The following is a 24,592-nucleotide window of genomic DNA, read 5'->3' as shown; positions in this document are numbered from 1 at the left end:
TGGAGATGAAGCATCTGGAGTAGACACAGTAGGTACTGAGTATCCTTTATAAGCGCCAAGACCTTCCAGCCCCAAGTATCCTCCCCACATCCCAGCCTACGGATTTTAAAAGTTCTCTCGATTTGCCTCTAACATAAAAATGCCTTAGGAGTGATCCAGCTAACAGGACACACACAGACCAGGGAAGGCTCTCAGAATGGAGAAGAGCAAAGGGGAGAAAGTCAGGCAGCTCCCCAAAGACCAGTTCCAATACTTGGCAGTCCTGCCAGAGCGGGGCCCGAGCTGGGCCATCGTGAAACTCCCTCCTGGCCCTTAAGGATTAATCCCCCCCACCCCCTGCCACTGAAGGAACACTAGCTTAATTTTAAATGTAGCAATATCCATACATTTATGATTTACAATGTAAATGGTATATATTCTGGGAAGTCTGGAATCCTTCAGCCGATCAGTTATGCTTTAATTTTTTTCTGCTTCTATATAGACCTCGCAGTGTTGGAGCTGTGCTGAATGAGGTCACAGTCTAACTACAGTATTAACCCTGCAAATCTGTTCATTTTCGCCTGAGCACCCTCAGGCAGGATACAGAATGTGTCCAATTGAAAAACTATTACAGACACTGCAGTGCTGTGATGGGATGAATCGTACCAGGGAGGGGGGAGTATGTGTGGGGGAGGGAGGAGGGGAGTGTCTTTAGCCAGGTAGGAAGTATCTCTTAAAAGTAGAGGTTATGTGATTGCATTTTTAAAGGAAAAATGTTCTTTGTCATTAGAAGTTTAAAATGCTAACTTTCAATATTTTCAAACCTTAACTGTTTTCTCTTTTCTATCAACTGTGTCTTTGTTTTTGTTTTTTTATTCTTTTTTGTTTTTTCCCCATCCGATACACCTCTTCAGCGTCTCTTCACTGTGTACTACAAACATCCTTTTATGTTTTCTTAATATCCATTTTGCATTATTAAAAATACATAGGAAGGTACAAAGAATAATACAACGAACACCCAGGAACCGACCACCCAATTTAAGAAATAAAACATGAACTCTTTTCTTATGACTGTGTCTGGGCCCTGTTTAATTCAGCATGGAGAAAAACACAACACAGATGGTCAGCGTTTTGTGCAAAGGCCCCATCCCACCCCATTCATGGTAGATGCAGTTTCAGAAAGCATGTGCATTCACGGTCTTGCCTGGACATGTGGTTAATGCTAAGTAGTCTTACAGTTGTGCCCCAGGTAACTCCTAAAGCTGTTTCAGATCATAAAATCTGTGATGTTTTGCAAATTTATATTTTATCATGCTGGGTTTTATGCACAAAAACTAGATGACTTCCCCTTTATAATCTCCATCAAAGGCATTTTTCAAAATCCCTTTATTATGCTTTATCATGGGCTTTGCCACACATTGTTTGCATGTTTGAAAACAATCTCTGGCTAAATTATAAATCTGAGAGTATTGTTGTGGCGTTCGTCTTGCAGAACTCAGACATAAATGCTATTTTAGCTTATTCCTCAATTGTAGACTCTAAATATTTGACCCCTTCATTGAGTGCCAGAGACCTGACTTGACTTGTCTGTGGTCTGGGCTCTTGTTTAAAAGCAATCGACCATGTTTAGAGAGTGTTTGAAATATTTATATTGTATCCATGGAAAGGATGTAATATTTTATTTCCTGAAGAGTACACTTCCTCCAGCATGTTCTCACTGCCACCGTGCAATGTCCTCCATCTGCTCTGTCACTCACACTGTACCTCTGCCTTTGGGACTGCTCCTTCGGCACCTGCCCCATGTCTACCTTGGGAGCTTGATCTCTTTGAGAAGTCTGACATAGAGAAGAGCAGCTTGCTGGTGGCTCACAAACACATACTTATCACTGAAGGGTACAGTCTTTTCACAGTTTCCCCAGACCCATGGTCTCACAGAGAGAGAGGCAGAGGACAGACGGACAGAGTGTGCATTGATTTTGTTTGTTTGTTTGTTTTAAAACTCTTGGCTGATGAACTTATGGTGCCTATTTACAAGGTTGCTTTGAGAATCGGTGCTGATGGCCAGGCTAGTCCTACCCTCTTTTTCCTGATTTAAAAAACAGAAATCAAGGAAAACATGTTGCAGAACACAAGGGCCAAAAGGTCTGTATATATCCCAACTGCATAGCAGTTAAGTTTCCGAAAAGAAGGATAAGGCACGCGTATTTTATTTAGACGTGGGCTGTTTTAAGTGTTGATTGTCTTTTCATTTGGAATGAGTAGTAGATCTCCACGTGCCATTTACCAGTTGTTAAATGTGAGAATTCATTAGTAAAATAAGCTGTCATAGAGCTCAGGATGATTGGAAATGAACATTAGTTCAGCTCCTTGATTCTGAGCACGGGAAGTTTTCCTTTTCTTTGTTACAGATTTTGTTTTTCTAACATCCATTACAATAAGAACGAGAGCCTGCTGATTTGGGGAGATTTTATTGCCGAATGAGTATCAGCACTAGTCGCTGGCTCATTCTTTATGATGCATGTGTTTCCTTTCTCTCCACTGAAAAACGAAAACGTGTCTAAACTTGCTTATCTCTCTGTAGGACAGTCGACCCAATATGTCAAGACCTCTGATCACTAGATCTCCTGCATCTCCACTGAACAACCAAGGCATTCCTACTCCAGCACAGCTCACAAAATCCAATGCGCCCGTCCACATTGATGTGGGTGGTCACATGTACACCAGCAGCCTGGCCACCCTCACCAAATACCCCGAATCCAGGTAATCTGAAAAAAAGGAAAAGTCATGCTCGGAAGTGCATGTATTTGATGCTCTAACTGTTTTTCCTTTGACCAGCATAGCAGCGTGGCCTCACTGGGGCCCAGGGTTAGAACATGAGTGCGCCGTGCGGGCCACCCGGCCACCGGGACTGCCCTTGGATGTGGCTGTAAATCTCACCCCGGTCAGGGCCTGACCCACAGCTTAGTCAGGTGCATGTAGACATGTCACATGGGAATGGAGTTTATGATATTTTGCCCTGCTAAGATCTTCACATTTCTTGTTGTAGTACAAAAAGAAGGATGCTTTCTATCTGCCATGAGCTTTTCTTCCATCTTCTTCTAAAGCATACTTTCTTATCAGTTCCTAGAATTTTCTAGGAGATCATTTGGCCCGCCAACTTGTGAACTAGAGGGGAAAAAAAAATACGAAAGACTCCTATCAGTGAGTGGGGCAGTATATTTAGAACAGTATGCAAAAGTCCAGGAAGCCAAGATTGACTTGCTTTAAAAAAAATAAAATAAAAAAGAAGAGCAGTGGGATCTCTGAGCACTCAAGGCAGATAAGAAAATATAGAAAGTGTTTGAAGAGGCAGAGTGGTTTACAAATCGGCAGTACACGCTTGATGCTCATGAGACAGCCCCTCCTGTGTCCCCACCCACCCTCTTCTAAAGGAGTTCCAGGGAAACAGTTTGCTTTGTTATCACCTCTGGGACACCCCTCCTGGCTCTGCCTCCATTTGGGGGCTATGCCCAGATCCTCTAAGGGAGCCGATCTTTGGCAGCTCTGCTGGTGGGTGGAGGAGGAGGAGGCAGGAACTCATGTGGGCTAAACTCAGGTTAAGGGAGTTTCTCTGCTTGGTTTTGTTCACATGAAATGGAAACACACCACTTGGGCTTCAGGAGAGCACTAATTGCATCTTTGAGAACTTCTTATAAAATGACAGATACCAGGTAGCTTATAGCCTGCACAGGTAGCACCAACGCAGACATCGCTGGCATCTGGTAACTGCATGAAGACCAGTTTCTTCGGTTTTGTTTCTTTATTCTCGCTCTACTACCTGATACTTTATGACAGAACGTGAAGGTTGAGAAGAGGAAAGATGAAAATATTTTCTCTTGATTTCCAGATTCATTTTCTGCCATCGAAGTGAAATGATTTCTTAAAGCACAGATGACTATTAATTCAATTCTCAAAGAAACTGTATATTATTAAATGGAATTATTTAATCAGTCAGTTATTAATATTACTGAGTCCCTGCTTTCCCTCAGCGCATTGTAAGAGGTGCTCCAAAATCATGCCACGTGATGGCTATATTTCCCAAGAATATCATGATATAAGTAATGTTTCTTTAAAAAAATACTTCCATTCCTTCTGAGCTAATACCAACAAAAGAAAATCACCGTGCCTCTTCAGATGAGTCCTGAATTCTAGCGGGCAAGCTACAAAACGGAGGAGTCAGAAAGCCAGTCCTTAGCAATAGCAGAATTCACGAATCTGATCTGATGGCCTTTTGCTTCAGTCGGATTCTTAAACTCTGATCCAGGAGGGAAGTTAATAATTACCCCATTCACATATGATGTATTTATTTCAACTCCTCTCTCAAATAATTTGCCACTTTAAAGACCTCAAACAGTGTTCCGCTGGGAGAGTCTGCCTCTGGCCACCTGTGCATGGGTTTTTCTAAGAGTCTGCATTCGCATCCTCATTCCCCACACCCTGAGACATGCATCGCATTCCGTGATCTCAGTACTCTGGATATCTGCACTGTCTCTATGACAGCCACTAGCCTTGTGCAGTCACTGAGCACTTGAAATGTGGCCGGTCCAAATCAAAATGCCCTCTAAGTGTAAACATACACTGGGTTGTAAAGAATTAGTATAAAAAAAATCTCAGTAGTTTTTTATTATTGATTTCGTGCTGGAATGAGAATATTCTGAGTTGAATAAAATGTGTCATTAAAATTAATTTCACCTGTTGCCTTTTACTCTTTTAATGTGTCTCCCAGGAAATTCCAAATTACATTTTTATTTCTATTGGACAGTGCTGAACTATACACAGGTTTTTAAGCTTCTAATCAAACCTACTTCTCCCCCAACCTGATACTTCCATGCATCAAAACTTGAATTTTTCTTTCACCAACTTACTTAGAAAAGATGAAATTCCTCCTCTTCCTTTCCCAATCCTTCCCTACACTTCTTGTCACCACTGGGCCAAGGTATCATGGGGAAAACATCAAATATAAGTTATGGTTCATTAGTGCCACATTTGAATGCTGACTCTTTCATTCAGTAGTTGTTTGGCCATGGACAGGTCCCATCTCTAAGCACCTGTCTTCTCTCTTGTAAAATAGACACAGATCTGTCTAACCTCGCAAGGCTATTGAGAGGATTAAATGTGATTACGAAAAGCACGCCATGGCCCTACGCCCAACACATAGTATTGCCTTTATGCTTAATCTTCTGCCAAACCTAGCAATTGTTTCTTTTCAAACTGGCTTCCAAATATCAAATATATCCCATTCCTTCATTTTCTAGACCATGGAAACAGGCACACTTTAGATTCTTGTCTGAATTAATGCAGGCTCCAGGGAATCCTCGCCTGTACTGTTGATCTTGGTGCTCCTACCTGTCCCAGAGCTGCTGAGCTGTTCCAAGATCATCTTTATTGTTAGGGAGATATTTTTAAGCATATATGTTGAGACTCTGAAACAAGCCTTACAAAGTGACTTCTCTTTCTTTTGCTTACACCTAAAGCAGATGAGAGTGCTTTAGATGTTGAATAGACCACTCTGCTCCCTCTTGGATTGTGTGTGTGTGTGTGTGTGTGTGTGTGTGTGTGTTTGTGTTATAAATCACTCATTGTTCATTTCAAGGCAATGATCAGTTTAATGGGATCTTTACATAAATTTTCATAGTCAAAGATGCGGGGAAGAAAGAGTTTTGCGCTTTTCTTATGCATGTCAGGTGCTCCTTCCAACTTCTGAGAATATCTCTTGCATATCATCAACCCTTTGGGGATAAATCCTAGGAGATTAGTTTGTCCATGACTATGTAATTACAAATAGCTCCAACTCTTCCTACCCCATGGGACCATTCCCTGTCCTCTTCCCCTTCAGCACACCCTAGTTTCTCTCCCACTTGCCTTTCTCTTGGTGTAGCCCAAAGGGGAAGAAGGCTTTTTCCTTGGTTTTGTTTTCTAGAACTTCAGGGGGAGACTTGTAGTGTAAAAAATCCTAATTTATTTGTAGTAAGTGATTGTAAAAGATGTCATGTCTTTCTACAACTTCAGAGGTCCTGCAGAGAGCCTTTATTCCATTTTGAAATACTTTAGGTAGCTTTTTATTCTGTCTCTATTTATCACCTTCTTGGCTAAAGACTACCTTTAGAACCCCAGAAAATGGTACAATGGACCACACAGCTAAACATTAGAAGCACCTGGGAAGCATTAAAAGGCCAGGCGCAGTCCTGCCCCAGACCAATAAAATAGGAATCTTTTTCGATTTGCCTAAGAGATCCTGATTTTCACCATCTGGCTTTGAAACAACACCAAGATGTATAGTTCCTCCAAGTGAATATAAGCTTCTTCCTCAATGAGTATTTCATGCTATATCATCATGGCCATTCCACCAAAAGAAAATACCTTTTGATCTTTATGTCTTTAATTACCAAGGTTAGGGGATCCCTGGGTGGCGCAGTGGTTTGGCGCTTGCCTTTGGCCCGGGGCGCGATCCTGGATCCCGGGATCGAATCCCACGTCGGGCTCCCGGTGCATGGAGCCTGCTTCTCCCTCTGCCTATGTCTCTGCCTCTCTCTCTCTCTCTGTGACTATCATAAATAAATAAAAATTTAAAAAAAATTAAAAAAAAAAATTACCAAGGTTACCAGCCTTCCCTGTCTGTGGGTACCCCCTGTGCCCCTGTGCTTTTTTTTTTTTTTTTGGATGGGGGAGACTTGTAAGCCCTGAGTAGGGATTCAGTAAGCAAGCTGACTTTTAATTTTACAGCACGGTTCATCACTCACATTGTTATTCACATCCGTCGTCAGGTGGTTTCTAGCTAAAGGGACGGAAGGTTTCAAATTAACTGCCGTAGTGCATACATCGGTGATGTGCTCTGTCTTACTAATGTTTTGTGTAAGATGCAAAACAGCTCTGTGGAGGTGTTTATGAGACCGAGGCTGATCCACACCACCTCAGGGATCAAGGAGGTAGATCCCTTGCAGAGGAACTGACAAGTCTCTGATTCTGGTTGCTATTCGGAATTGTAATCACCAAGAAAAACGCCCAGTTCAGATCTGCAACAACTTTACATCAAATGAGTAAAACAAAACAAAACCGAAGTCAAAAAAATATAGTAGCATCAGGAAGATTCTTAATGGATTTACAAAGAAAATAGAATATATTTTACTTGACAGTTTGCTAACTTGATACTTGTTACTTGCTAGTATCTAGAACATGGGAGGTGGCCCTCACTTATTCTCTTGCCCCGGGCCCTGCATGTTTTAAGAATGCACCTGATTATATCTGATTTAAAAAATCTAAGGTACCCATTGTTAACATCATTGATAACAACAAAATCTAGGTATCTAAATCATTTGTCCTAAGTAATTAAGATTGGTACCAAATGACATGGCCTCTTTAAAATCTCCCGCTGTTGCCACTGAAATATCTTTGTAGCCACATGTGTGTGTGATATTAAAGAAGCACCCTGTGCAGGGGTCTGGGAGGCTCAGTAGGTTAAGTGTCCAACTCAATTTCCGCTCAGGCCTTGATCTCAGTGTTGTGAGTTCAAGCCCCGAGTTGGGCTCCACACTGCGCACAGAGTCTACTTAAACCTAAACAGAACAAAACAAAAATATTCTGTGCTTTGAAAGAATACACGAGTCTGAGTCCACAGGTCCATTTTTCGTCCTTTATTATGAACAAAACCAGTATTAACAGCAGCTTTATTGATGGTTATTCAGATGCAGACTTTTTAAACCCGGAAAGTGGGCTGTGACTGCTAATGAGAGAAACCTCTCGGGTGGTAATAAGACAGGGGTCTTAACTAAAAGAGCCGGTCAGCCAGTGACCCAGAGGTGAAAGACGAGATCTCATGTTACAATCCCCTGAGCCATCTGATCTGACTGCTTGACAGAGCTTTTGTGTATTTTAAACCCGGTACATGAGTTAACTCCCACATAAGTAGATTATGCTAAATTGGTCTCTCCTAAATAGCAGCAGAGTTACTAAGCACACTGGCATATGTGGGTAATTGCAAAACTCAAGAGACGGCCTTTCAGCCTTACAGTCAACACCCATGGCCACCCAAGGGGTGTGTGTATTTGGAGCTTTAGGATGGAGATGCCAAACATGTGTGCCTTGCCAGCAGAGATCAGCTTCTGGCGTGCTTCACTCTTGCTGTGTTAGCCATGAAGGCATGGTTCATGTGGAGCTGCCCCAAAAGAGCAGTTGGATGAGCGCTCCAGTAAGAGACTGATGTGCACACTCTCTCAGGACAACTGAATTGCAGCGTTTGGATTTCCATGTAATTGTGGTAGGCCAGCCGAGGAGGTTTTCTGTAATCCTGCATTAGGGCTGAGGATTCTGTGCTGTGACTCTGTGACATCATGGTTCCAGTTTCGTACGCCAGGCCCTAGACATGGGTCCCATCCTGTCATCACGTGGGCCTGCATTTCAGGATCCCAACAAATATGCCAAAAAAAAATAAATAAATAAATGCATCCTCCTTGGAGCACAGTTCACTGAGCTTTCTTGCAGAATTACTGTAGGATACCCAAAAGGGGGCTTTTTAATATAACCTATTCTTTAGATCAACATGGTTTATAATGCAGTGCCCATCAGGGTGCCTAGGTGGTGCATCCGTTAAGTGTCCGACTCTTGGTTTCAGTTCAGGTTGTGAGCTCTTGAGATTGAGCCCCTATCGGGCTCCTCACTCAGTATGGAGTCTGCTTAAGACTGTCTCTCCCTCTCCCTTTGTCCCTCCCCCTGCGCTCTCTCTCACTCTTCCTCCCTCTCAAATAAATAAATCTTATAATGCAGTATCTATCTCACATTAAAAAAAAATCACAGAACAGATTACCAGGGAAGTAGAAGTCATACTGAGATATAAACTCTCAGCACAAATGGAAAGAAAGAGCATATCCCTCCTGCTTTGAAAACGCCTATGGAAATGCATAAAAGGACAGTCTAACCTAATGGTGAACAGTTTTGATTGCTCAGATGAGTTGATCTTTTAAAAAAGAAAATTAGTTTACAGGGGGATTGAAACGGAGGTAAAGCAACCTGGCAAATGAAAAATGGAAAGTTTCTCCAGGGTAATAGGGGCAATTTTCCTTTTCTCTGTCTCTTCTTGTCATCTTACGTTATTGCTTTTCCAAAATTGCTCCTCAGTTATATAGGCAAAGAGTAAATGAAACCAGCTTCAAAAGAAGACTTTTTTTTTTTTTTTTTTTTTGAATGATGAAACTGGATTTTCTCTTCAGTACTGAAAAGCCAGGAACTTAATGCTACACTACTGGCGGATTCAGCAAACTTCCTTTGCCACTTGGGAACAAAACAGACCTAGATTTTAAAGTGATATAACTCATAAAGTCTTGTCTTAGAGCAGACTTCAAAGAAACATGGAGCCTTGCTACGGTGCCTGTATTTATTCCTGTCCTGTTCTTTCATCTACTGAATGATTTCTTCCATGCTCCCCAGTGGCCAGGGCGTATACAGGCCAACAGAAGTCCTTGCTCCCCTGTAGTTTACATGGGGAAGCAGGGAGGACAGTCAATAAATGGCATTTGAGTTAGTACCAGGTGAGGTAGGAAGTAAGAAGAATAACACAGAGAATAAATACGCCCACTTTGGAATATAGCATGCCCCCTGTATTAGGCCAAAAGATCATTATATTCCTACGTATTTGCTCATCTAAATTTTCACGACAAAATCTAGTTTATTTGTTAGTTTCAATTTATTTTTTTTAATTTTTTAATCTTATTTATTTATTCATGGGAGATACACAGAGAGAGAGAGAGAGAGAGAGGCAGAGGGAGAAGCAGGCTCCACGCAGGGAGCCCAATGTGGGACTCGATCCCTGGTCTCCAGGACCACGCCCTGGGCCAAAGGCAGGCACCAAACTGCTGGGTTGGTTCCCCATCCAGGGATCCCCCTAGTTTCAATTTAGAAGCAGATTTTTGTCATTTAGACAAATCACCCCAATCTAGGCTCAGTTGCCTCTTTTGAGTTCTGTTACTCATCTCCTGCTCCCTGACATGTGCTCCCTGGCACATACAGATAGATGTTCACCCCTCAGCTCAGCAGGAGGGGGATACGGAGTGAAGTCTTCTCTCGGGGCCAGATCACTTCACTGCTGTACTGACCCTCATACTATTCCTGAGACATTTTCTTTCATTTTGCATTCATTGGTCGCAGAAGTTATACTCGGGTTTGATCAAAGTAGTGAATGAATGGATGAATGAATGAATGAGTGAATGAGGGCAGAAGCCCCCTTGGTGGCAAATAACAAAGCTGTTTTTTTCCCCTAGCCACTCCTGGCTTAGGCTGGGAAGAAGGTGAAGGCCACCCTACCGCCCCGGGCCTGTGGCGGCCGCAGTGCCATCGACGGCAGAGCAGATTCGGCAAACTTCCTTTGCTGGGTATCTAGCGTGAGGCCGCTCAGGACTGGACCCTGGGTCTCGTTCTCGATCTTTCTGACCTTCTAACTCACCAGGAACTCAACCTCATTTGGGATAGAAACACTGGCCCTAGAGAGCTCTTTCTCAGTCTCCCATATTCTTCCTACGTGGTATGGTGACCACCGCTGAGTGGATGTTCAGAAGTTTGCTTGATACATGAATTAATTATTGGGTGAAGTAATGGTGTATGGGGTCCAGGTCCTCAAAACAGTGAAGGACAAGTAACTGAGTAAAGGTGTTCAAAATAGTTTAGTTTACAGGCCAGGCTGGACTCCTTGTCTGTGTTTCTCATCTAACATGCCACAGTGATCTTAGAGGTAGGGACTGGTATTTAGCCCAGCTTATAGATAAAAACACTGCAACTCTGAGGGGTCAAGTGACTGAGTAGGATTCCCACTCTCATTCCAACTCCAGGCCCTTTGTGGTTTCCTCTTTTAGAGCTGTGCTTCTCAACCCTCGGGGCATGTTAGAATCAAACCAACAAACCAACCTGGCCCTACCTGCAAAGATTCAAGTTTCATCGGTCTGGAGCAGGGCATGGGACAGTCTAATGTTTCCCATGGCCAGCCATGTAATCCTTCTTACCACCTTCTGGAATGTTTTCTCACAGTGGTTTGAGCCAAGAGAGCAGATCATCAATGGTAACTTCAAGCCATTTTATTCTTAAGGTGGTCTTCACTCAGTTCTTTAGGCTCTGGGGTGATGTAAGGACTTAATGGTAGGCCTAGTCCAGTCAGAGCCTCAAGGATGTACATGCTTTTTTTCTTCAAAGACAAAGCCCAGAAAGGGATTTTTCTATACTCTATTTACCCTAAGGGAAAGAGTAAGGAGAAGGAAATAAATCAACCCAGTCAACAACCCCCAGTGAATCAGATGAACAGAAGGGTGACACCTGTCTTCTAAATGTTTTTCTCCAACTGATATCTCCTCCCTAATCCCCCCCAGACCAGAGTTAAAAATGCAGATTCCTGGGCCCTCCCCACCATTCAAGTGACCTGTGTGTCAGGATCCGAGGGAGTCTGCAGTTTTCATCAGCATCAGGTGATCCACCTGCAGCTCAAAGTTTGGGCACCAGGTCTTCAGAGGCGGGTGTGGAACAGAAACGTGCCAACATCCCCACCAGGGTCAGTGTGGGGCAGAGAAGGGATGGCAGTGGTGTGGCAGGAGACAAGTCATTAAAGGGAGACTTTTCCTGTTGATTCTGGCTTGAGTCTCGTCACTTGGGACAATGATATGGACAGTGCTCCTTTTGATATGTCGTAATGAATAGTGTCATTGAGCAATGCCAAGATCATTTTTGCTCATTGTTTTTTATTGTATTTTCATGTTTCCCCTCATCATACAACAAAGTACTTTATAATGCTCTATGCTCTATTTACTCGTTTGAAAAGTTAATTAGTAGGTAGTTCATAGAAGATTCTGGTAATCTTTCACAAGGTTAATATGTGAATAATAGACTCCACTTTATAAACTGTGTCTTAAGAACAATTCCATTAAAAGGGCTGAGAATTGGCAATGTTATTTCACACAACCCAGCTCATGACTCTCTTAGGACTTTGGATCCTCAAACCGTGTAGTTTCTTCAAAACAAAACAGAGTGTAGTTCCTGTCAGTCGCATAACCGATTTTGGTGGAGTGCTTCATTTGAGACTTACTTTATGGCAAATGAGGACCAACATTGAAACATTTTAGGTGAACTTCCAGAAGATGAACTGTATTTTGGTCACGTAGAGAGCTCTGTGGGCAGGAGTACTACACCCTACAGCGTTATTCTTGTGTCTACCATATAGCTCTTCACAGCATCTTCCCAGGCTGCCATGATCCACTTCATAGAGATGTGAAATCTCTCTGTATCAGAAAGGAGGCACCCCTGTGTCTATGCTGTGTGTATTCGTGGCTGAAATAAAACAATGCAAGTTATTCTCAAGTTAGGGGAGTCTTCTGTATTAAGCCAGTGCAGAAAATAAACTTTTCCCCCCTTAGATTCCAAACAAAAGCGTTTATTATTCAAAACCAAAACACCTGATGTTGTAATTTGCATTTGAATTTTGAGAACTCTAAAAATAATAGTAAGCCTCAGAGAGTCTCATTGAAGGATTCCTTGTGGGCCCACTGAGCACACGCATGCTCCTTGCTGAAAGCCAAGGTACGTTAATAGAGGAGTCTGGTTCACTACATCTGCCAGACTGTTTGTTCTAGTATCACTATAGAAGTAACTCATTAAAATGCCATTTCTTTTTGGTAAAAATGCAGGATTTATAGCTTCAACTAGGTGGATTATCAATGTTCTGCCTCTGAAAGATTACCCTCAGGATGCCTGGAGATAGAAAGTAGCAACAATTGAGGGCACCTGGGTGGCTCAGTTGGTTAAGCATCTGACTTCAACTCAGGTCTCCATCCCGGGGTCTTGAGATTGAACCCCAAATTTGGCTCCATGCTCAGCTGGGAGGCTGCTTCTCTCTCTCCCTCTGTCCTTCCTAAGCTCATGCTTACTCACTGTCTCTCTCAAATAAATAAAATTAAAAAAAATAAAAAGTACCCACAATTGGTCCTTAAAGCAGCAAGCTGATGTGGGGGCATAATGTTATGCCTCCATTCCAGTGGAGGGCTTCTGAGTGTGCTCAGGGTGGCCCTAGTGAAAGAAGGAAGAAAGTGTGAGACGTAGTGCTGTGGGGGTGTCTAGAAATAAATTGTACTGTTACAACTGTATGCATGTCGTGTATTAATATTCCAAAGGCAGATGCCCAGAAGCTTCAATCTGGTGGCAATCCCTTTTGCAAAAGAAAATGTTAAAGAAAAAGAAATTCCAAGTCTCAATCCCCCAATTATATCAGCTTTTTGCTAGACCATCTGAATCTAATCAAGATACAGTGTCAGTGGAAATGACACTGTCACTGGATAATGGCTTCCTGCTGCTACATAAGTGCCATGTGTCCGTTTGCTTAGTAATGACATTGCTGCTTATCTTTTTTGGTGGTAATGATTATTTTTACTTCTGCGCAGTGTTTCTTACTGTGTTCCCATATTCAGAAGAGAAATTACAACTGTGCATAACAGCTAACCACCACTTTCAAACAGCAGTGAACCTTGCCAGGCCAAGGGCTTCATCACTGGAAGGTGGATCTGAGCGCGCCCAAACTTGCTTTTGTGATCTGAGCTGAATGTGTTCCAGAACTCCTGCCCAGCTTCATTAGACTTGTCAAGGCCCCTGCCATCCCTCCAAAAATTGATTTTTTTAAAAGAAACAGTTTAGAAGGCCCTGAGGGCTGAAAGCTTACCTAAAAAATGAAAACTCTTCTAGTCTCAAAGCAGTGCAAACAGTCAATAGTAAAGCAGAAAAGAAGGATCTTTTAAGTGTATCCCACTGATCCATAATCTTAGGGGCCCTATGGAAAGCCCTTCATCAGCACATCACCATTTTGATGATACATTGCAGAAGGAACAAGATGGCATGAAGGGTGGAAATCAGAGAAAATTGTCGCACTCATTAAAGTGGACTGGAATAAAGACTGTAACAACCCAGCAAACCCAGGGAACAATGTTAAATATGGATGAAGCTCTGGTCTTCACCTTGCCTGGATGTCTGTGCCAGTTAGAAACACCAGTGACAATATAATTTGTATTTCCAAGTATGCATGCCGTTGGGCTCTTGAAGAACCCATTTGTAATCCTTTATGTAGATTTTTTTGAAGATTTTATTTATTTATTTATTTATTCATGAGAGAATAGAGAGAGAGAGGCAGAGACATGGGCAGAGGGAGAAGCAGGCTCGATCGAAGAGGGATACAGGATTCGATCCCAGGACCCCGGGATCATGACCTGAGCCAAAGGCAGACGCTCAACCACTGATCCACCCAGACGCCCCTTTTATGTAGATTTTCAAACTTAGCAAAAGTATTTATTTGTCAAGGGAGCTCTGGCTTCAGTACACTTCTCCCACAGGACTTTCAAATGGAGCAACAAGTATGGGAAACGATGGCTTGTGATGACAGCTAAACATTGTCACCTGCTGTTTAATAATCATCTGAAAAGGGAAAGAAAAAATAAGAAATTCTTGTTATTAGCCGAGAATATTCATTTTTTAAAATGTTTTGCAGGTTAGGGCTCCGTTCTGAATTTTGTTGGAAGGGCCGGGGAGAAATAGAGAGCTAACACCCACTGCTTGGGTGTCTGTGGACCGGCGTGGGGACTCTGGGTAAATTCTTGAACTATGATAAACCCCAGCAGGGCGGAGATGGTTACACAAGACACACACCTACCACCACACATTGTTGACTATGGTGTAGCCAAAGGCAGGATGCTGTCAGCAACGTGTTCCTTGTTTCCCAACCACACACACCCGAGAATGTTGTCTTTGAATCATAAGCTGATAGAAACTTAGTATTTTTCAGATGTCATTTTCACTTGGTGATTATTTAAATCATCTTATGACATAAATTCAAAATCTTAATCTTCTCAGAATAAAAAGCCTACCAGGCATGTTGTCCATCATGATTTGAGGAAGCAAATCCTGGACTTTTTTTAAAAGGCAGTCTGAACATTTTTTACATACACTTTACAATGTTTATGTACTTTTGAAGCTGTGTAAATGTGACTCTTGTCCTATTTGCAGCCTTCTTTCCATCTATAGAGGCCTAACTCACAGTCTTGAGGCTAACCCTCCTCCCTTTTGGCCTTGTTCCTCAAAGCCTCATTTTTGAGTGTACTTTCAAGCTTCCTTGTCACTGTGAAGTCAGGCAGGGACAGAAGAACTCAGTCATCTTCATTCATCCAACCATACTATACTCATGAGCAGTTGAACCATTCTTTGTTGTTGTACTAAGACCTTTGGACCATGTCAGTACTGGCTGAGTGAATGTGTGTGTGTGTGTGTGTGTGTGCACAGCAAGGATGGGGTACAGAAGACTTAGGGTAGATTCACTTTCTTTCCTTCTTTTATTTTTTTTTTCACTTGCTTTCTTCCATATATCTTCTCTTAGGCTTTCAAAAGATCATTTACCTCATTTTTAGGTAAATGGTATTTTTCTCATTTTTAAAAAAGATTTTATTTATTTATTCATGAGAGACAGAGACAGAGAGGCAGAGACACAGACAGAGGGAGAAGCAGGCTCCCTACAGGGAGCCCGATGTAGGACACAATCCCAGGACCCCAGGATCACAACTTGAACCGAAGGCAGATACTCAACCACTGAGCCACCCAGGTCACCTCATTCTTTCTTTTTTTTATTAAGCACTATGTTAAGTCTCTGGTTTTTCACCTCTGGGTACTAAGCAAAATATTGAAGTACTTCACTGTAAACTGCTGTTCTGCTGGCCCCATGATAAGCAGGAAAAAATTTTAAATTGAAAATAGAAACAGCTGGCTTCACCATAGTCCTCTGTCTGAGTGGCATATAATTAATGTGACGCGTTTATTTGAAGTGACTACTGTGACATGTTGTCAGCCACCTCCCAGAGTCACAGTAAAACACCAGAGGAAATGGGGACAGGTTCCCTTCCACATCCTGGTCACTGATAATCTCAAAGTGGAGCAGAGCAAGTGGGGCCACTGGGAGAGCGCAGTCACAGGGGAGGGACCAAGCGGGGTCCGTTTATTAGAAGAGTGATACACAAAGTGATGTCCGAGAATGTGTCATCACACAGGAGAGCACTGGTTCAATTGTTAGGTCAGCTAATATTCAGGGATATTAGCCCAGGAATAAGAACAGTCACTCAAAAACAGATTAAAATCAATGGGAACACATATAAAAGAGTTTGCTCGTATAACAAGAATCTAGAAACAAGAAAATCAGAGTGGAACTGCAAGGTGAATGAAGGCCAGTGGAAGGTGCCAGAGTGGGAAGGGGCAGCAGAATGTTCTGGGACAGCCAGCCACAGAGGGTCAAGGGCAGCACGAAGCATGGGCTGCCCTTACTCTGCAGGGAAAAGAGGCTGCAACCCTCAGCGCCCCTCAGCAACCCACCTAATGGCTTTGGCCTCTGTTTCTCCATCTGTAAAATCAAAATACTACTTTATGGAGTTGTGAGGTTTAAATCAGATATTCCATGAAGTTTTTAGCAGCGTATCTAACAAACTCAAAAACTGTTGGCTATTGTAACATTTTTTTTCTCTGAATAGTAATTATTGTAAAATGGAAAACATTCTAGGGTTTTAAATCAAGAGAAAAAAAAGAGTGTCAAAAATACCTCCAAATATAGAATAGACTGTTGGGAGGAGGGCGGGGTGGCCTATGGGGGCAGGCTCGTGTGCACATGTGCATGCTTGCCTGCCCAAATAAAAAGCAAGAGAAAACCTAAACAGAAACTGTTTGAGCCGAAAATATCCAAGTGGCCTCTCAGGGGAGGTTATGATGATCTGATCCTGGACTGGTCTTAGAAAAATAGCTCTAGAAATCATTTTTAAGCAGGCATTTGCTCGAGCCAGAGAACAGGACCAGGTGACTGTAAAGGTTTGCTTCCAATTCCAGATGCACAGCAGGATTTCATATAGAGTCAGAGTCCTGTTTTGGCGTAGCACACCATTGCCGAAGGATGAAAATCTGTCAGCCTCCCCCGAGCCCGTGCCAGGTGGGCACAGTGCTCTGCCGAGGCACAGAGTGCCCAGCAGCAGTGAGGGAGCGGCTCCGGGCCCGGGTCTGCAGTCCAGCTGCCCGAGTGTGAATTCTGGCTTCGGGGCTGAGAAGCTGGCCGCAGCGTCCCCATAAAACGGGGTGAGAGTACCCACCTAGTAGGCATGTTGTGAGCACTCACTACTGGGTCCTACACATAGTGAACTCTCAGGAAGCATAGTTCTTATTGGGCCTCCATTTATTCTCCTAAGAATTCTTTGGGCTAGGTATTATCCCACTTCTCAGATGATGAAATCAAAACTTACTGATTTGGTCTGAAAGATGATAAAGCCAGGATTCAAACCCAGGTCTGTGAGTTTTAGGGCCAAGTGTGCTGGGGCCTCCTACACTCCTACATTCCTGAAAGCACCATGCCCAAACTTTTGTGAATAATGGTGCCCTCACCTCTCCTCTGGGCTCCATACTTTGAGAGAGATGCTCTTCACGGGCTGTGCTCCCACCTCACCCATCATGTTCCTTCCTTTTTTTTTTTTTTAAGATTTTATTTGTTTATTTATTCATGAGAGACACATACACACACACAGAGAGAGAGAGAAAGGCAGAGACACAGGCAGAGGGAGAAGCACAGGTTCCCATGCAGGGAGCCTGACGTGGGACTCGATCCCGGGTCTCCAAGATCATGCCCCGGGCTCAAGGCGGCGCTAAACCGCTAAGCCACCCGGGCTGCCCCCATCATGTTCCTTCTTGCTTGAAATCTCTTTCCAAGACCCTGTACCCATCTCCTTATACCTCTTGAGCCCTAGAACTCTGCACTGACATTGCCTCCTGCAGGAAGCCTTCCCTGACTGCCCTGGGCTGGCTGGGTCCTTCACTATCCTTCCTTGACTCCCAGTGGGTCTGCAGCAGGCTCATTTTAAAAGGCCTGGCCAAGCACCAGGAACATGGTAGGCACTCAATAAATGCAGAAATAAAAAGCCTACTTATGTAAATTTTGGTGGCTTAAAAAAATCATGTTAATTGTAATAATACATTTTTCCATAGTTCACAGTCAATGTAACTCTTGGAATTAAAAAATAATAATTGTTCTAGTCAGAGTCCTGGGGGGCAACCCTGAGTGGCCCCGAGCTCCCCCTCGAGCCACACTCACGCCGAGTAGTACCATCCGTGATCAATTCTCGAAAATGCCAAGTTCCGGGGTTGTTTTGCTCTCATCGTTTTTCTTATATTTTAAACTTGCCTTTCCTTTCTCCCCTGCTTTCTTCAGTTCTATGTATCATTTAAGAAAATGATGCTGCCTCAGGGAACAGTACTGGAAACATTACTTCCCCATAAGTAGATACAATTTGTTTTGTTTATTCCTACCAAGAAGGTATTTTCTCCCTTCTCTTAAATTACTTCTGTCCATTTCTGTAACAAGCTCTGAATTAATTTGTATCAGTGTGCATGAAATATAGACAAAATTTCCCACGTGTGGGAACTATAAAGAACTCTTCCCAGAATTGTTTTAACAGTTATAATACTTTAAGCGTATTAAACAGTGTTTATGATAATTCAGACTTCCAGAACACTAAGTGGATTGGTGATTTCTTTCTTTTTAAACATTATAATAATACCCAGCATTCCCTTTTTTTAAGAAAAAAAATTTTTATTATGGACATTTAAAAATATATATATATAAGAATAGAGAGAATACAATATTGAACTCCCAAGGGTCCAGTTTTCAGCCATCAACCTAGCATGTCTCTTCCCTCCCACCACTGTTTCTCTCCTTTCCCATCTCAGCAGAAGGGGGAAGAAGCACCCCCTGGTTGCCCCTCTCTGTGTTCCCCTCCCTCTCTGCTGTCCTGACTCTGGTTTCAATGGCAGTGACAGCTGTCCACACACCTCTGGCACGGGCATGCACTTGCACGCTCACGATTATGTGGCCACAGACACACCCACCTTCACCCAGCCCTCTACCCTATTTGCTATCTTTCTCGAGTTTCAAATATTAGGACGAAAACTTGGCTGGGAAGGTAACTTGGAGCAGTAGACATAACTTACTAACATAACAGGCTGACTTGGAATAGTAGACCTAAAAAAAGCATGAAGGTACAAGTGCTTCTGAAAAGGAAATTACTCAGAGAAAAATACCCTTCAAATCCAATTTTTAAAAAAGTGATGTCCTGATTGGTGGGCTAATGGCAAGTTGTTTTTCTCTTCTGCTGCCTCTTCGTCCTCTACTCTACACTTTTCCAATTTTCAACAATGAGTAGGTATCACTTTTATAATTTAAAAATATCCCCCAAATGCTAAAAGGGGTAATTTGCCCGTTGCTTCTGAAACTCTTATCCAGCAAAATAAATCTGGTCAAGAAACTAAATGAGATCTTTTCCTTGAGTCCAGACCATATTTTCTGTGGCATGGAAGCCCAGCGGTGGAGAAAAAAGGCATTTCTTGGCCAAGGGAAGCTAAGTGGGTGACACGGCCCAACAGCCTCTGTCCTGCCCTTTTGTCACCAGCTTATCCCTTGGTCTGTCTTCGGCACTTGTTTCTCAGCCCTGAGCAGGGTCTTCTCCACCCTCCCAGAGCAAGATGATCCTGCACCCCTGCAGATGAAAGGCCCTCCCTTGCTGTATAATTACCGTGTGCGTTCTGGCTCTGGAGAACTGAAAGGATTAACTCGCTTGCCTCTGGGAAAGCGAGGGCCCGGTATCATCTTACATGCCACGGTGCCTGATGTGACCTGGTGTTCACCAGGCGGCTTGAAGAGGGTGTGTGGAGTCTTGGAAGTGTTGGAAACCTCTCCTTAGCTGCAAAGCGACAAATCCCCACAGGGTGTGTCAGGATTAAATGGAGGGACACGGCATATAGGGGAACATGAGACCTGCAAGGTAACTGGCGTTGGAACCTCATGTGTAATTCCTCTCTCCAGAAATTTTCATTGTCCTCAGAATTTCCCATCTCATTTTATGCCCCCTTCACGTTGTACCAACAGTTTGGAAGTGACCTCTGAAGTCTTGGAGTATTTTGATTTGCTTCGGTTGAGTTTAGAGTACCTACCCTGCCCCTGAGCCTCAACTTTCTGTATCGAGGCTATTAAATAGTTTCTCTACAGAGTGATAATCACCAGATTTTCTAGCAAACTCTACTGAACTATAAAATTGTGCACTCCCCCAGGAAAGCTGTCGAGGTGTTGTTTTCTTTGTTTGAAATTACACATTGCAAAGGTATTATAATAAATTACTGGTCAAGAACACAGGCTTTGAATCAGATCCAGGTTGTAACTTAAGCCAAGTGACAACCATTCTGGGCTTCGGATTCCTCATCTGTGAATTGGGAGTAATATGGCCACCTCGTAGGATCATTATAAAACCAAATGAGATAAAGCCCGTAAAACAGCCAGCTCGCTCTTTGGCATGGAACACAATTCAATAACTAGTAACCAGCATTAGAGCACTTGTCCTCCACGGGCTTGCATGTGACCCCTGCCCATTACTCCAGAGACGGCATGGTGGTTTCAGAGCCAGCTCTGCGTCCACCCAGCTGTGCATCCTCAAGCATTGCATATCTGGGACTCCGTTTCTCCGTTTGTAAAATGGGATGTTGATCTAGGTCATCCCGGAGACCTTTCACTTTTAAAAATGTGGATGGCTATTTAAGAAGAGGTGTTGCGACAGTTCAAAGGGACGGAATGACTAACTGAACACCTCTCACGTTCATGATGTTGACTTGTTCCTCTGTAGTCTGCTCATCCTCCTTTGCACTGCTTCTCAACTCAGCTGTTTGTCAGGCTTATTTGGGGAGATGCCTGAGCCCCAGCCCTGAGCAGTAATTACATCAGAATATCTGGCAGTACTTTTTAAAAGCTCCTCGGGTGATTTCAGTGTGCCACCAGGGTGAAGAACCTCTGCTGTATGCAAGTAACAGCCAAAAGCAAGGCAGAGAAGAAAGGGCTTGAATAAGCCACAAACTGCATCTTTGAGGAGATGTGATTTCAGATCTGTGTTTCATTCAGTCTCACTTCTAAATTTGATCTTCCGCCTAACAGCATTGGAGAGCATAGCCTGACTTCAGCCCCTATCAGCCTCGAAGCCCAATCCAGACTCCTTGACCTGGATGGTACAGCTTTTCACCATCTCACTCTGCTGCTCCAGCCTCCTTTTTCAGTTTTCCTGACTCTGCCCCCACTGGGGAGTAATCACATGCCTCGTTTCTTCTAGCTTCAAGCCTCTCTATCTTCCCTACCCCTCTCCTTTCTTACCTTACCTTCCTGCCACCCCGGTACTTGGCCAACTTCTGTTTATCCTTCAGGTCTCCATGAACTTTCCCTTTCTTCCACGTGTCCCCAAAGTTGAGTGCACCTCCTGTGTACTTGCCTAACCCACTGCAAACCCAGGGACACACTGCACTTGATCTGCATTCCCAGCTCCACAGACTGTTAAATTCCACAAAAGCAAGGATGTGTGGTTTATTCACCACTGCATTCCCTATATTTCGCATGGTCAAGCGCAGCGAATATAGGTAGAATAAATGAATAGCTGAATGACTGCACAATAAAGGGAAATTCTTAAGGACTCGAGTCACAGTAAGTCAAAGAAACCAGGTCCTATGAATGAATGAATGAGTGAATGCACAAGAAAAAATAAATTCTTAGTAACTGATTCACAGCAAATTATCAGGCCCTACCTCTATCCTCTCTTTCATTTAAGACCATTCTTTTGGGACGCCTGGGTGGTTCAGCAGGTTAAAGGTCTGGCTTCAGCTCAGGTCATGATCCCAGGGTCCTGGGGTGGAGCCCTGCATCCAGACCTGCATCAGGCTCTCTGCTCAGCCCGGCGTCTGCTTCTCCCTTTCCCCATGCTGTTCCCCTGCTTGTGCACTCTCACTCTCTCTCAAATAAATAAACATCTTTAAAAAAAAATTGTTTTAAAGATGTTTATTTATTCATGAGAGACACAGAGAGAGAGAGGCAGAGACACAGGCAGAGGGACAAGCAGCCTCCTTGTGGGGAGGCCGAGGCAGGACTCAATCCCAGGACCCCGGGGATCATGACCTGAACCAAAGGCAGACGCTCAACCACTGAGCCACCCAGGCGTCCCAATAAATAAAATCTTAAAAAAAAAAAAAAAAAAAGACCATTCTTTAATGCCAGGGAGAGGGGAGCCATGGTGGGGAACCAGACTTCCTTTCTACAAGAAGGAGCTTAGTTTCCTTGCAGACTTGATCCTGCATCATTTGTTCCATAAACAATAATCAACAGAATGTTAATACTAAAAAGCAAGAGCAAAATACTTCAGTATCTTTTAATGCGTATTTTTCGTGAGCCTTGAGCATCTTACTAGTCAATGAAATAGTCACAGATAAAATGACAGGATGTTTGGGATTTCCTATAAAAATCCCGCTGCGGGAGAGAGAGGGAGCGGTGGAAGTAGAGGCGAAACGAGCTTGGCCAAGAGCTGACGGCTTCTGGAGGTGGATGGACACATTGGGGCGGGGGTGGGGGGGTATTTCTTATATCATTTTCTTGGCTTTGGCTTTGAGTTTGAAATTGTCCAAAACAAAATGTTTAAAAAAAAAAAAAAAATCAGGGCAGCCCGGGGGCTCCGTGGTTTAGCGCCGCCTTCGGGCCAGGGCGTGACCCTGGAGACCCGGGGTCAAGTCCCGGTCGGGCTCCCTGCGCGGGGCCTGCTTCTCCCACAGCCTGTGTCTCTGCTTCTCTCTGTGTCTCTCATGAATAAATAAATAAAATCTTAAAAAAAAACAATCGTGGAAGGAAGTGTTTCTCCGCACGGCTCCCTGGCTCAGTGCGTGTCTAAAAAACCCAGCGGCCCAAACGCCGAGGCGGCCCCACCTGAGCGGGAGCCCGCCGGGTCTCGGTCAGGTGGAAAGCAGGAATGTTCCCCGAGGTTGGTAAACTGCCATCAGTGCCACATAGTTTCCAGGCCGCAGGGTCGACGGATCACTGCGGTTTGATTGGCGAGTCCATTCATATGTCCGCAAGAAATACGGCCTGTGTCGTGGGCCGCCCCGTCGGCGGGGCCTGACAATGCTCTCCCATCCGGCCACGCTCCGCGCCCGCCCCGGCCGCCATTTTACGAGCGTCGGCACCGCCCTGTCCTTCCGCTTGGTTCTCACAGCTCAGCACAGGCTTCCTCTTGAAGTCCGGAAAAAACCAGCCGCGTGAGGCTGCCCCCTCCCGCTCCTAACGTTCGGCGTCTCCAAGACGGCGCTGCCTCCCTGTGGGGAGGCCTCGCACCTCAGACCGGAAGGGGCCCCGGCGCGGCCCACGGCGGGTGTCCGCTCCCGCTGGTCCGCCCGCCGCAGCCTCCCGGCCCGGCGTGAGCGGGCGGCGAAGGTTCCGGGGGAGGCAAAGGTTCCGGGCCGGGCCGCCCGCCGCCCCCGCGCAGCCAAACCGGGGCCTCTCACCTCCCTCTCTCCTCACCTCCCGCCCTCGTCGGGCCTGAGTGATTTCCCCCGGAGACCCAGCCTCCTCCAGGCAGCCCTCCGGCCTGCGCTGGGCCTCCCTTCAAACTTGGTTCCGGCCCTTTGCTCTGCGCCTCGCGTTTGGGCCGCGTGCCCCGCGAAGGTGCTTCTCACCGGAAGGCGGCCCAGTATCCTGCACCTGCTGGAGGAGGGGTGGCTGGCGGGTTGGTGTTTTCCATCCGAAAAGCCTTTTATTTTTATGTGTTTTTTAAGATTTTATGTGTTTATGTATTTGACAGAGCGAGAGAGCAGAAGCAGGGGGAGCAGCAGAGGGAGAGGGAGAAGCAGGCTCTGCTGAGCAGGGAGCCAGGTGCGAGGCTCCATCCCAGGACCCGGAGATCATCACCTGAGCCCAAGGCAGACGCTGAACCAACCGAGCCACCCAGGTGTCCCCTAAAGGCCTTCTAAATGGAGCATCTCTCCCGACCTCACTAAGGTCTGTAAGAAGATACTCCAGGGACGCCGGGTGGCTCAGTGGTTGAGCGTCTGCCTTTGGTTCAGGTCATGATCCCGGGGTCCGGGGATCCAGACCCACCTTGGGCTCCCCTCAGGGAGCCTGCTTCTCCCTCTGCCTGTGTCTCTGCCTCTCTGTGTGTCTCTCATGAATAAATATTTTTGTGTGTGTGTGTGTGTGTTATTTTTTTAAATAAGAAGACACCTAAGCTCAGGTTTTGCATTTGGCCCCAGAATCCTATTCCTTATAGTGCCCCCAGTCTTCCGAGATAGGCTTTCCTGGAAATCTGTGTTTGCTGGTTGGGGACGCCTTCTTTGGCTGTGCTCTTCTTGAGTGTGCCATGACCCCATTTGATTTTCTCATCAACCCCAAGAAGAAAGGGCAGTTTTATAAAAGAAACAGACATTTTGTCAGAGAAATGGAGACACAGAGAAGTCGATTGACCCAGAGGACAGCTAGTGAAGGGCCGAGCCATACTCCCCACACCACTCAACCACTCCTCTACTCGTTGACTCCATAGAGATTTACTAATCACTCATGCTGTGCCAGAGTATGCCCCAGTCTCGATTTTGAAAATGAGCATTTCAGAAAATAAGCACAGGATTTATTTAAGAATAAAATATTTACTTTTCATCTCTTGACTCAAGTGACTTGCAGTCACTGACACTAATAAATTACAGGCCACAA

The 24,592-nt window shown here is 44.5% G+C and overlaps 1 protein-coding gene and 2 long non-coding RNA genes across 7 annotated transcripts in view; 1 reads left to right on the top strand and 2 right to left on the bottom strand.

Annotated features, from left to right (window-relative positions):
* KCTD1 (potassium channel tetramerization domain containing 1) overlaps positions 1 to 24,592 on the top strand; it is a 188,194-nt gene that overhangs the window by 140,020 nt on the left and 23,582 nt on the right. For all 4 annotated transcript variants that reach the window (XM_041728008.1, XM_041727936.1, XM_041728082.1 and 1 more), the window contains exon 2: positions 2,561 to 2,739. In XM_041728008.1, coding sequence (XP_041583942.1) covers positions 2,561 to 2,739 — 179 coding nt within the window. The remainder of the gene's footprint in view (positions 1 to 2,560; positions 2,740 to 24,592) is intronic.
* Positions 7,374 to 11,535, bottom strand: LOC121475125. Its single transcript, XR_005983631.1, has 3 exons — positions 11,414 to 11,535; positions 10,919 to 11,229; positions 7,374 to 8,405 (listed from the first exon to the last, which is right to left on the bottom strand). It is a non-coding gene; the product is annotated as an uncharacterized LOC121475125 (long non-coding RNA).
* Positions 11,882 to 24,592, bottom strand: part of LOC121474976 — a 44,014-nt gene continuing 31,303 nt past the window's right edge. Inside the window, exons 4-5 of one of the 2 annotated variants that reach the window (XR_005983598.1) lie at positions 12,962 to 13,050; positions 11,882 to 12,315 (exon numbers count right to left, since the gene is read on the bottom strand). This is a non-coding gene — a long non-coding RNA (uncharacterized LOC121474976). The remainder of the gene's footprint in view (positions 12,316 to 12,961; positions 13,051 to 24,592) is intronic. The other variant, XR_005983604.1, reaches the window with a different exon arrangement.

Source organism: Vulpes lagopus, chromosome 1 (genome assembly GCF_018345385.1).
Source record: "Vulpes lagopus strain Blue_001 chromosome 1, ASM1834538v1, whole genome shotgun sequence".
NCBI classification, from domain to species: domain Eukaryota; kingdom Metazoa; phylum Chordata; class Mammalia; order Carnivora; family Canidae; genus Vulpes; species Vulpes lagopus.
This window is presented reverse-complemented; position numbering and strand designations above follow the sequence as displayed.